The sequence below is a fragment of the Montipora foliosa genome, chromosome 5 (genome assembly GCF_036669935.1).
Source record: "Montipora foliosa isolate CH-2021 chromosome 5, ASM3666993v2, whole genome shotgun sequence".
NCBI classification, from domain to species: domain Eukaryota; kingdom Metazoa; phylum Cnidaria; class Anthozoa; order Scleractinia; family Acroporidae; genus Montipora; species Montipora foliosa.
Window position 1 is genome coordinate 19,681,696 of NC_090873.1, and position 12,500 is coordinate 19,694,195.

Below are 12,500 nucleotides of genomic sequence, written 5' to 3' on the forward strand. Positions count from 1 at the left end.
ATTAGACAAGTTGTGGCATTTAACACTGTGATCACCTCCGCCACAAGAGAGACTAGCACCAGTTTTCAAGATGGTGGGTTTGTACAGGTCTTTTGATAGGCTGACTTCTGAAGAGATACACCCACTGGCAAAGCAAACCTCGCTCTCTACTTGTGAATTAGAAATGTGGGTGAAGCTTAGCACATGTAGGTGGATAAATCCAGTCATAAATCAGCATGTTTTCGACCTTGAAGAATCATGACGTATTTGTGGTGGACCCAAATTTGGTGAAATGATAGCCTGTAAAAAGACAGACTGCCCAATGTAGTGGTTCCAGTGTGTAGGAATCACAAAAGCAGCAAGTTGAAAGGTGGCTCTGTGCCATCTACAGAGACAGTCATTAGGCAACACACATGTGATGTATAAGTTTTAATAGTTTAACTTGCAATTTTCTGGCTTAAACATCAGTAAAAATCAAGTACATGTACATTCAGTTGTTGCTGGTGAGCCTTAGGGAGGCAGCAGCCTATTATTTATATTAGCGAAAAAAATCAAAATTTGTGGGATGTAAGATCGGAAGCATATGCAGTCGGTTGTGGTGTTATTATGACCACCGAGTCAACTTGTTCTTCAACCGTTGAGTGAAGAGAAAATCAGTTCACGAGCTAGACCACGAGCAGTCGTCCTCCTTTTCTCAGAGCAACGCATGATGGGTGAAATTAATATTTTATGCAAATGCCAGTGGTAAAAACGAGACGTGTAATGCAATAGCATGTTCTACTATGTCAAAGGGAAATAAGAGACTACTTGCAGTCTATATGCTCAAGCACAACAATAAATTTAAATTGTCGTTTGCTCAACTACACAGCATTTCTCAAAAGGTAACTCTTTTGCTGAAAAGGGGCCAGACATTTCAGAAGAACAGAAGGTTAAATTCAAAGAATGAACTGACATGCCAATTATCCCTTTGCTTGTAAAATAGTAATGCTTGCCACACAGGCTAAAGATATGCACACCTTTCTTCTCTGTTTTAATACTTTCACACACATTTCCGGTACCCTCTTGCATCAAACATTTGCAGCTGTTTTAAAAAAAATACCAGTCAGGTCCCCAGTTTCCATGCTAGCACTCACTTTCACACTGAAACTCGTAGTTTACTGTAGTTATCCTGCCTAAGAAGTTGCAATAACTTGGTATGACTTGGGACATTCTTGCCCTGGAGGTAGGGGAATTTTATTCCAATTTCTGCCCAGGGGGTGGGGATATTGATCATTTTTGCCTTGATGCTCTGTCAACTCACCCACCCTTTCCCAGGACGGAGGCGGTGGGGGTCCATTGACTGGTGCCTGGTGCATAATTTATTGGCCACATTTACAATAGTTTGCCACTATAGGTGCTGGCTTACAATGTATTAATTTTCCTTTTCTTTGTAGACCCAACACATGAAAGAGCACAGGGCAATGTAGCATACTTTGGAGAAGAAGTAAAGATGTACAAGAAGACTGGTCGCAGAGGCGACACTGGAATTATAACTGATACAACTGTAAAGCCTAGAAATGAGCGGAATAACTGGCATCAGACATCATCATTCCAGAATTACGAAAGATTGTGCAGAGGAGAAGTTAGAAATCTGGTGAGTGAATTTATGTTCTTATTTGTTTAGAGACCAGAGTAACTTGAACAATAGAGCCAGCTCTGCTACTAAGGAAACTTGAAATTTGACTATCTACTGTAGACAAGGTTCTTTGCCCCCGAAATAAAGACAGCAATCAGGTTAATATATACATGTACAACTTCTGCAGAAATAATTATGTTGTCTTTACTTGTCTATATGTTTAGGCATCTTCCAGCTTTTTTGTTAAGGCACTTTGCATAGAGGTTTTGCTATTATTGTCGTAATTTAAAAAGTTAGAATTAAAGGATCCTACATTGTATATTCACAAAGTAACTGTTTGGGTTTGAAGAGAATTGATTTGAGAAAAAATTATTACATGAACTCTTCCTTGACCATTTATTCATGCTGTATGAGGACCTTGAAATGGTGCACATTGTTTACTGACAGTCAGTAGAACACCATTAAAGAGTCAAAAGACCTTCTTAAAATTTATGGAGCATTTATTAATTAAACGTTTTTTGACTAGTACCCTGGGCCCGGTTGTTTGAAAGCTGACTAACTTAATCCAGGATTGGAGAACATTTCTTTCGCTTATTTTTGTTTTCAAGATTGATTTCTTGTAATGAATAGTTTTGCCGAATATCAGCGTTGAAAAGCATTTGGGGGTAGAAAAATAAATCCTTGGTTAATTTTTAATCTGGGATTAGCATTAACCGACTTTTTAACAACTGGGCCCTAATTTTAAATTTCAGTACATTATATTGCATTGCTTTGCATTACACTGCTCTACCCCAAAGTACACTCGACTAAACCTTGCCGTGACCTCGGCAAACCGTTCTGCACACCACCACTCCAGACAGTACTTTGTATGTAATCAAATTGATGACAAAGTGAGCCAGTCATGTCTAGGTCTCATTCCTTCTGAACATGGGCATTGCATTAATATTCATTCTAAGTTTTGGTCCTTCCAGACTAAATGGGAAGAAAGTAAAATGAGGTGTTGGTATTACAGTGATCCGCCGAGGCTAAAGATCAAACCAGTGAAGGTTGAAAGAGTCTTTGTTAAGCCAGAAATCATCATCTTCCGTGGCATTTTAACAGATTCAGAGATGAACACAATCAAAGAACTGGCAGCACCAAGGGTAAATGTATTACTGCTTTGTTTGCCATCGGTAATTGAATGATGTTTATTATTTTGTTATAACTACTCTAAATTGACAAAAGAAAGTCACTTTTAAGTTGTTTTTGAAAAATTATACATGACAACTTGAAAACAAATCTTGCTCAAAACACGTAATGACAACAGAAATTATACCCTTAAGAGGGTTAATTGAAATATGTACTTTTTCAAGACATGGCTGTATGTTATGAATATATTAGAAGCAGGCGTAGCTCAGTTAGTTAGTGCGCAGCTTTCAGAGCAAGAGGTCCCCACTTCGATCCTCTGTGATTTCAGCGTCTGTTTCGACTTTCCTCCGATCTGTGTAGCTATAGCTTTAAATACCCGTCAAATGGAGGACTGACAGAGGGAGGGGCATAAAGGGTCCACCAGCGGCTTCCATTGATACCAAAAGGAAAGGAACTTTATTTAAGTGTCTAGTCGTTCTAGCACAGGAGCACTAACTGGGGACATTGTAAACTGAAATTAACAATTAACTCAAATCAAGTCAAATGTTGGTTTTTGAAGAGAGGGGAAAACCGGAGTACCTGGAGAAAAACCTCGCGGTGCAGAGTACTTAAAGAACCAACAAACTCAATCCACGTATGACGCCGAGTCTGGGATTCGAACCCAGGCCACAATGCCTTGGTGGGAGGCAAGTGCTCTAACCAATGCGTCATCCCTGCACCCCTAGCATAGTAGCTGAAGGAACTACCAACATTAATTAAGGTGGCTCAAACCAGTTTCAACACTCTTAAGAGACCTTGTTATTACAAGGATTGACACTACAACACTCATCATGTAACAGCAATGTTATGGTACCATAAAACATCAATTATTAATGAACAAGATGCAGTCGTCTTTGTGACGTAACAAGTTACCATGGCAACAGGAAAGCCTTGCAAAAGCACGCTATATTAATAGTTGCTCATATCTGAAATATGAACTTAGTGACCCCAATTTTTTATTGCACGAAAGTGATTAGCAGTCCAAGTAAATTCTGTGGGGTGGATTCAGAGCTCAATTTTTTTACAGTGGCTCTTAATCTGCTCCGCAGATTTTTTTAAAACTTTGCAGAAAGTTTTATTCTGGTATGCTGATTATATTTTAGAAATAAAATGGGGGTCACAGAGTTCATTTTTGATATATGAGCAGCTAAAGCCAAAATATGGGGTGTTTTTGCAGGGATTTCCTGTTGCTACGGTAACTGTTTACGTCACAAAAATGACCGAATCTTTTACGGCAATAATTGATGTTTGATATGGTACCATAACAATGTTGTTAAGTGATAAAGTGTTGTAGCGTCAATCCTTCTAATAAGAACGTTTCTTTCAGGTGTTGAAACTGGTTTGAGCCACCTTAAATAAAGTTGCTTTACCTTTTAACGCCATGCTAGCCCCATATTTGGTGTCATGGAATACAAGTCGGCTATCGCCTTTTGTGCCACCTTTTTTGTTCTTACCACACTTTGACATCCCTGTGATCCACTACTGAACAGATCTACTATTCTCGAAATAATGTTATGTGGGGTATCAGAGAAAGAGTGTGAAGTGGCTTAATGTATAGTTGTGTTGTAAGGAAGTTTCTCTCTTTTGCACGGAAAACCTTGTTTTCAGATAATCCCAGGCCTGCACCTTTTAACGGTAATCCACTGTTCTTACACTGTACTCAAAAGATACATGTACTGCAAAGAGTACATGTTTAAGATTAGACATACATATATGGGTTGAGGATGTTAGACCACAATAACTCGCGTAACTTGGCTTGACACGATTGCGAGTACTTTATACCTGGCTAGTAATTTTTCTCTAGTCATATGAATCTTGTGTGGATTTTGCTATTAGCGTCCACTTTCTTAGAAAATTACAAAATCTACAGTTGTAGGTTCTTTGCAACGGTGTTAGAAACGGTGAGCGCTCCGCGCGCAGTGCTCTCACATTTTATTCCATGATCTTTGTCTTGATTAGCTTCGTCGTGCCACAGTTAGAAGTCCAGTCACAGGTCTGCTTGAGCATGCGAAATATAGAGTTAGCAAAAGGTACAAATAAATGCAATGCAAATCTGTTTGAGTGAGTGTTACTGAAACCGTGCGTTTGCCTTATATCCAAACGTGTGCGTAATTTTTGCGCAGTAAAACTTGGCCTCCGACCTGTTTAAGTAAAGATTAGGTTAACCTTTTTTTTTTTTCTTTTCTCAATTCTGTGATGGCTTAGTGAGTTTTTTTTCTATACTCGGAACTTCAGCACTGTCATTTAATTGTCAATGAGGCAAGTGTTATTAGTTTACCTTAGTATAGTACAAATCCTTTTTTGCCTGAAAATTGAAATGTATGCAAATGTGTGTCTAAAATTAAAACAAAGGGAAAGAGTTTCCAATTGCAACACATAAACCCCCCAAATCGACTTGTTAACAACAGTTGAGGCTCCATATAGCTATAGTAACAAAGTTGACGGGTTTCCCAGGAGCTAGCGGATATGGAAGCCTTCATCCAGGAGCCATTTTTGTGTAAAGATTTGGTAGTGAAGGAGCTCCTTGAGTAACTGTACATGTAGGTTAGCAATACTTTAAAATAATTCTAACTCTAACCAACCCTCTTTGCCCTACTTTATGCTTTAAGTTTCATTTAAGTGACATGCTAGACTCAATTGTAATTTTCCTTCTTCGGACCGCACTTGTCACGAAAAGATTGGTTACGGACAACGAAAGTGGCCTTGTACAAGGAGGTCGAGGTATTATTACATGTAGATCGCTTCAAAATATAGCTTTGTGCTATCTGAAATATTTGGCGATTATGATTCTATCATGTTCACGTTATACAATATGCGGGGTGAAATGTGATATACATGTAAATTGATTTGTTTAAACGATTTTCGTGACGGAGACCTTAAAACCTTAAATTTGGTTATTTTATGTTGCTGTTTTGCAGACAACGGCACAGAAATGTTCAAAAATGCGTACTGGACCTGCAGCGCGACCATTTTTCGTCGTTAATGAAAATGTTGCTTTCTTGCGAGTCGTTGCCGTAGCAAAGATCGTTTCTTGAACTCTCTAATATTCATCCCCTTAGTATGCTTTCTTTATTCTTGTTAAATATTCCTTCCAGACGATGGTGAAGCGCAACGGAAGGAATCATCAGTACATTGCTTCTAAAACGTTCAGAATCTGTGAACTATACTACAGAGACAGTTGACATTAAAGGCTGGGACACACTAGGCGACAAGTCGCAGCGACATGTCTCTGCGACCAGTTGCTCCATGTGTACTACTTGCAAAACAAGTCGCTGCGAGACGACGCCTGTTCGGAGCACACGCAGTGATCTCGTATGAGGGGGAACCTGAACTAGTTTTCTAATTCAATATGGCTGACCATATAACGCTCTCTCATTGGTTCATTTATATTTTGTCGCAGCGACTTGTTGCCGGAAGTGTACACACGATGCGAGAACGCTGCTTTCGCTAATTTTGTCGCTGCGATAAGTCGCACGAATTCAAACTGGTTTGAATTCGTGCGACTGATCGCGGCGACAAAATTCTGCCGCAGCGACTATGATTTTCATGAAATTAACCGTGTCACACAAGGCGATTTGTTGCGGCGACTTGTCCCCGCGACACGAGCGACCTAGTGTGTCCCGGCCTTAAGGACGGTGCCTACTATTGTTATTGCGCGTACGTTCTGCGCATCTCGTCGTTTTGTCACCCGGCCCAGACCTACCCCACGTGCTTCCAATATGACGTCTGATACGTGTTTCGAGCAGGCTAACTTCGTCGTTTCTCAAGATCTTTCTTCTGTAACCAGTACTTTGTTTGTGCGACAGATCTTTTGCATCTTTTTTTTTTTAGGTCTTCTGCATCTAGTTTGCTTGCATTTTGAGTAACGAGAGTAATAGACCATATTCATATTCCCAGTATTGGACTGGAACTAGCTTAGAATGGAGGCTAATGCGGGGGAATATATTAAAAAGTATTTGCATTTGGAAAGATTTCCCCGCATTAGCCTCCATTGCAAGCTAGTTCCAGTCCAATACTGAGAATACGAATATGGTCCATTGTCTCTGTAATTGAATATTTGTCAAATTTTATAGTTTGCACGCGCTACAGTGACTAATGATGATGGGACCTTAGAGACCAGTGAAAATCGAGTTAGCAAAAGGTTTGTTTACCAGCAAAAAAACCAAGAGAAATATTCGCTGTACGTTTTTTCGCCAAAAATGAAGTTAGTTCGCCAACACCTCACACTATGTAACAATCACCTTCGTCAAAGGGTGTTAACGTTTTTCCGTAAGCAAGCAGTTAACCCTTAATTTCTCAAAGTCCAGCATTTGTTGTTTTTGTATTTGTGGAACAAAACGTTTGAAACAAGTGACTTAAGAATGTGATAAGGTGTGCTTGACTTGCTGGATGACATTATGCGAAATGAAATATAAAGAGAATGACTGAATGAAATTAATTAACTGATCTGCGTGTTTCTCTAGAATAACTAGCTATTATTTGCAATTATTAGTGATTCTAAAATACCTGAAAACCTCGATTTTCAGCTTAGCGGTCAGTTGCGGTTGTACTGGATCGAGCATGAAATAGAGGCTGATGTTTGGTCCTGTCCAATTGTGAGAACACGAAAGTGGCTTATTGATTTCTTTCAGTCATATAGAAAGATCCGTGTTTTCGAGACGGGAATTACAGCAATCATCATTTTCATTTGGCTTTGCATATCTCTGTCTTTCTCTCCCTGTGGATGTTCTGCCTATTGGCAGGTTTTGCTTTATTATAATTTATGCTTATGAACCATTTGTTACTGAATCCAGTATTCCTATTCTCTTTTTTCGCTTTAGTTTTTTTCCTTCGAATCTCCCTTGTACTGAACAAGTTTTAGTAAGCTCTGACTCGTGTCTGTCGTATTTGCCAGCCATCTCAGCTCTTCTTTCTCATGTGTTGCTTTCAGCAAACAGCTGCTTTGTCCAACCGTCCGGAACACATCTTCGTTTGTTATTTTCCTTCCAAGTGATCTTTACATGTAACAGTGTGCACAGTGCCACATTTCACTTGCTTCTAATTTACTTTTCTCATATTTCTTCGATATCCATGGTTTAGCTCCAATAACAGCACACTCAAACTTTGCTATTCATTTCTTCTTCAGATCAGTACTTATTCCATTTTGATAGTAATTCCTCCCTTTTGTTGAACGCTGCGTTGTTCTTTTAGTGTTCTCCGTGTGGCATCTTCCGTGTTCTGTTATTCCTACAACTAGATGTTCGAACTATTGAACTTATTCAATCTTCAAGATCTCCTTCGCTTCCGTTTTCGGGATGTCACGCAATGCTTCCCCCGAAAGGAAAGCTTCGCGTGACATGCCAAAAACGGCTGCGAAGGATCGAGAAGGATACCCTTCCAAGGGAAAGGATTCCCTTCCAATTTTATTACTCTGGTCTTCTTTGAGTATATCATAATCATAATAACATGGGTTATTCTTATCGAAGCTATCCGCCCAGGGCCGAATGTAATTGACTGAGGGTCGGTTTTAGTGAGGGAAGAAAATCAGAGTACCTGTAGAAAAACCCTCGAGTGAGGTTGACATATACTGGAATAAGGATAATCGTATTCTCGAAGTCAGGTGATATTATATTGTTTCCACATTATCAGTTTCGCGAACGAGTTGCGGATACTATCCCATCAACTCGTTCCACGTTTCACTCTCAACACCTGAAACTGTCAAAATAACGATATTTGGCAGCGTGTTAAACTATTTTTTTAATACTATAGTTACAGGTTAACTAACGAGACCAATTGCAAAGTGGTATTTATTCACAAAATACTCGAGACTTTGTCCGTACTTGTGAACTATTGAAATTTCGTAAATATCAATGGATCCGAATATCTAGATGATATGAAAGCTCTAACTTTTTCGGATATTTTTAAAAGACGGTAACCAGGAATATCTTTTACGGCTTGTTCCTCTGCAAGCTGATCGTACATTTAGTTGAAGCGGGTAATCTAGAGTTGAATCGATTCGTGTTTGTGATACAGAAAGTGTCATGGTTAGCTTAATAGTATTTTTTTCTGCCATACTCTGGAGTCATCTTTCCCTCACTGCCTTCTCAAATGGCCCATTGTACCCGCCTGAAGTGGAGGTACTTTAAGAAGGCTGGGTACGAGGTATTGTATCTTTATCTTCCATGTTAGTTAATGTCTATACCCTTTACTTTGTACTTGTAATACCAACTGACCCATAGTTAAGGCTTCCAGGTTAGCAAAGTAGGTCGTTTTTAAGTTCAAATGGGTACATAAAATTTCGAGATTTGTTATGAAATAACAATTTTTGACTGGAAAGAAGAGTCATCCACACTAGAGTTCGCTTTCGACGAACTTGCCTATGCAGGTGTAAAACTCGACCACTGCGTGAAAGGAATAAAATAGTTACAGAATAAAACGGATGGTTGGGTAATCGAGTGAGTGGCTTAATTGTAGGCAAGTTTGATTGGAGTGCGAAGTAGCTCACATCATACTTACATCTTTTGTTCGTACGTCTTTCAAAACAGCTGCGCCGTGCAACCATTCAACATCCTGTGACCGGAAATCTTGAATATGCCAACTACCGCATTAGCAAAAGGTTTGTGAGCAGATAAGTGAGATGCTGTTGAGTTAGGGAGCCCTTAAAGAAAACGAAATAAAGAGCGCATACCGATTTCCTTGGGAAAACTAATGAAGCGGTTAATTTCAACGGCAATTTTTATAGCAGTAATGGGCTACGTTCCGAAGTAGTCCCTTTTTACAGTTTTATCGAAACGACGGAAATTTCCTGTACCCTGTGTCCGGGTTACCAAAACAAGGCTTCATCCTCCGTTCAGATTAACCGATCCATTTGCTCTCCTACTGGAAAGGAAAAAAACCTGGCTTTACTAAAATCGTGTACGGAAAACTCAGTCTTCTTTCGTTTCTATACACCCTTTTAATAAGTCTAATATATGCCGTTTTCCGCTAATGACGTCAAACACATGCTTTTAAAATTTATTCAGAAATGTACAAAGGCTTCAAACAAGAAAAGAAATCAGAAAAGTTTTAGGCCTTTGTACATTTCTAAATAAAATTTGAAAGCAAGAGTTCGAAGTCATTAGCGGAAAACGGCATATATTAGACTTATTAAAAGGGTGTATATACGAACCTTTTCATAAATTTGCAGGGAAATTGTAAACGAAACTTCTATTCAAGGAATAAGCGCCTGACGGTAGGGACGGTAGGGAGAATTTCATAGAGAGTATAATTGTACTGGAAGAATTGTTTGGTTACGATCTCAAGAACTAATCAATGTTAAACATTTGATAATGCACATGTTAAACACTGCTGGTTTTTCGCAGCCTGACTAGCACGCGATGATTCAGTTTGGCTCTCTGTAACCACTTTCAGTTTCCTTGTTATTGTTTTCTTTTTTTGGGGGTTCTATCTTCGGGTACTGGACACAATCTACAATGCTGGTCAATAATCGTTGAGACTCTTAAGATCAACGACGGCCACGTGTCGTAGATCTTGAGGTCCCCAATAACTACAACAAAGGCCCAGCCTTCTCCACCCAACACAGTGTTGTTTATGAAGAAGCGCAAATAACCGAGGTGCTATCCCTCGACATTACTTGTGGGAGAGGGGGGATCTGCATCATTAAGATTTACTTCATAACAATAATTTGTTTAGAAACGAAGAAGGAAGTAAAAGTGTCTCAACAATTCGTCCAGGATTATAGAGTAACAAATTTGTTTGTGAGTTAATTTGTTTTTCCGCTTGGTATCGTTTTGTTCCTGTTTACGTCACTGGTGTCTTGTGGTATTCATCCGCACGAAGCAAAAGGCTGGTTTGTTGCTATCAGGGATTTTCCTGTATAAATCAAATACACGCTTGTACGTGCTACCTTACGAATCCCTACCCAGAGTTTCAGTTAGTTGAATATACGATCTTGTGTGAAAAATAATATAAGTTATACAAAGAACAAGAGAAAATTTGATAATCATGAAATTAGTGCATTTCGAGTGCATTTCGACATTTAGAGACACGAATGGTGTTTTGAAAGTTCTCGAAATTAGTGAGGGCAATTTGAGAACTTCTAAAACATCACGTGTGGCCATAAATCACGAAATGCACGAGCAAGTTCATACGAGTTTTTATATACTCAACAAAATGACACTATCGCTGTGTTTCCATAGCAAGGTCCGTATTACACTTCATAATCTGATTGTGCATTCGTCATTGGCCAATCAGAAACGCGATATTCTGTTGAGTATATAATAAGTCTGATTGGAGACTCCGGCTTGGTTGTCATGGTATTCCTCCTGATCAAGGTTTATGGCCATCCCTGTTTCGAACAACTCGGCTCGGATGAACAAGTACAACGACAGACGCAGAAATTTTTGTAGTTTTGAAAAATGTCTTGCCATGCAGCAATAAAGAGAAATCTGAGAAACTTAGTTTGGTCATTGAAGGGAACTTTTAAAAATTTGCGGGAAGGTCTGTTTCCTTTTGTTGGCTGAGTTTCAATAAAAGAACCAATTCGATTGTCGATCAACCATACAAGGACAAGAGCAAGAACCGAAAACAACTCCATTTTCTTGTGTCAAGATATTCTAGCTCGGCCAAAAAGCGGTGCTAATATATGACACTTACTACCGTAACAACTAAGAACTGTAGTGAATTAAAACTACTTGATAAACTTAATAATTTAATTTTTTTTTTAATAAAAATGTTAATAAGTACATCACTGGTTGATTGGGTATAATCCAATCGTTACATTAACTAAACTAATTTATATACTGGACTTTGGATGGTTCAATGTTCACAACATCATGTGTGAGACATCTTAATGTGCTCCTTAAATTTAGTGAATAAATGAATGACAGAATAAATATGTAAACGGAGGAATGAACGAGTTTCTAAAGATAAACGGTGATGTTATATTCAATACTCGTGTTATAGCATTCTACTTATCATATTTGTCTCATGTTTTCGAGGTTATTTGTGATTACAGCGTTGTTGTTGCAATAAGTCATTAGCTGGTAACCAAACGCTATTAATAGTAATTAAGTAACATTTCCTGTCTATAACAACTCCTAATTCAACTTTCTTTACCAAGGCAACTGCTAGAGAATCTGCATTAAGGAATTGTAGATGTAAAGAGCACTTACATCGCATAATAACCAATGGCTTAATGTGATAATCGCAAATTCATCTTGCTATGTAAAAGTGTTCTGTGCTTGAACTAAAGGAATTTAAGGGTTAACTGCGAGCGTAATGTTGAGTTTGAAATTCAAACCATATGATATAAAAGTCAATTCTTAACCGAAGTGAATTGTAGAGTAATATTCTAGATGGTAAAACTTTTAAAGGAAAACTCCATTCCAACATAAACATAGCTTCAAATCATTGGGAAATAATCTTTACAGTGGCATTTTTATTTTTTTTCCCAAGAAAACCTTTGTTTTCGAAGTAAATTAATTTCATAATTGCTTATTTGAGTTTTGAGATTTCCCGAGAGTCGCCATGTTGAATAATCCTGATGCTTACTTTTGCCATTTGACTATTATACAGAAGCTCCTCGTGCCAAAACAATATATATGACAGCCGTAACACGTGGCATTTATTCAAGATGGCAGAGCCCGGAAAATTTGAAAGTGAACATTTTCGCCATACAAATCAGGGGCGTAGCGTCCATATACGCGCGTTCGCCCGTGCGTACAGCCGTCAAATCCTGGAATCCTTATCCGCGGAAGCA

General features: G+C 38.8%; 1 protein-coding gene across 3 annotated transcripts in view; it reads left to right on the plus strand.

Moving 5' to 3' along the window:
* The window catches only part of LOC138003733 (prolyl 4-hydroxylase subunit alpha-1-like), a 36,691-nt gene that overhangs the window by 7,713 nt on the left and 16,478 nt on the right, over positions 1-12,500 (plus strand). For 2 of the 3 annotated variants that reach the window (XM_068849955.1, XM_068849954.1), the window contains exons 4-6: positions 1,413-1,612; positions 2,566-2,736; positions 9,286-9,356. In XM_068849955.1, coding sequence (XP_068706056.1) covers positions 1,413-1,612; positions 2,566-2,736; positions 9,286-9,356 — 442 coding nt within the window. Of the gene's footprint in view, positions 1-1,412; positions 1,613-2,565; positions 2,737-4,720; positions 4,792-9,285; positions 9,357-12,500 lie in introns of all 3 variants that reach the window. The other variant, XM_068849956.1, reaches the window with a different exon arrangement.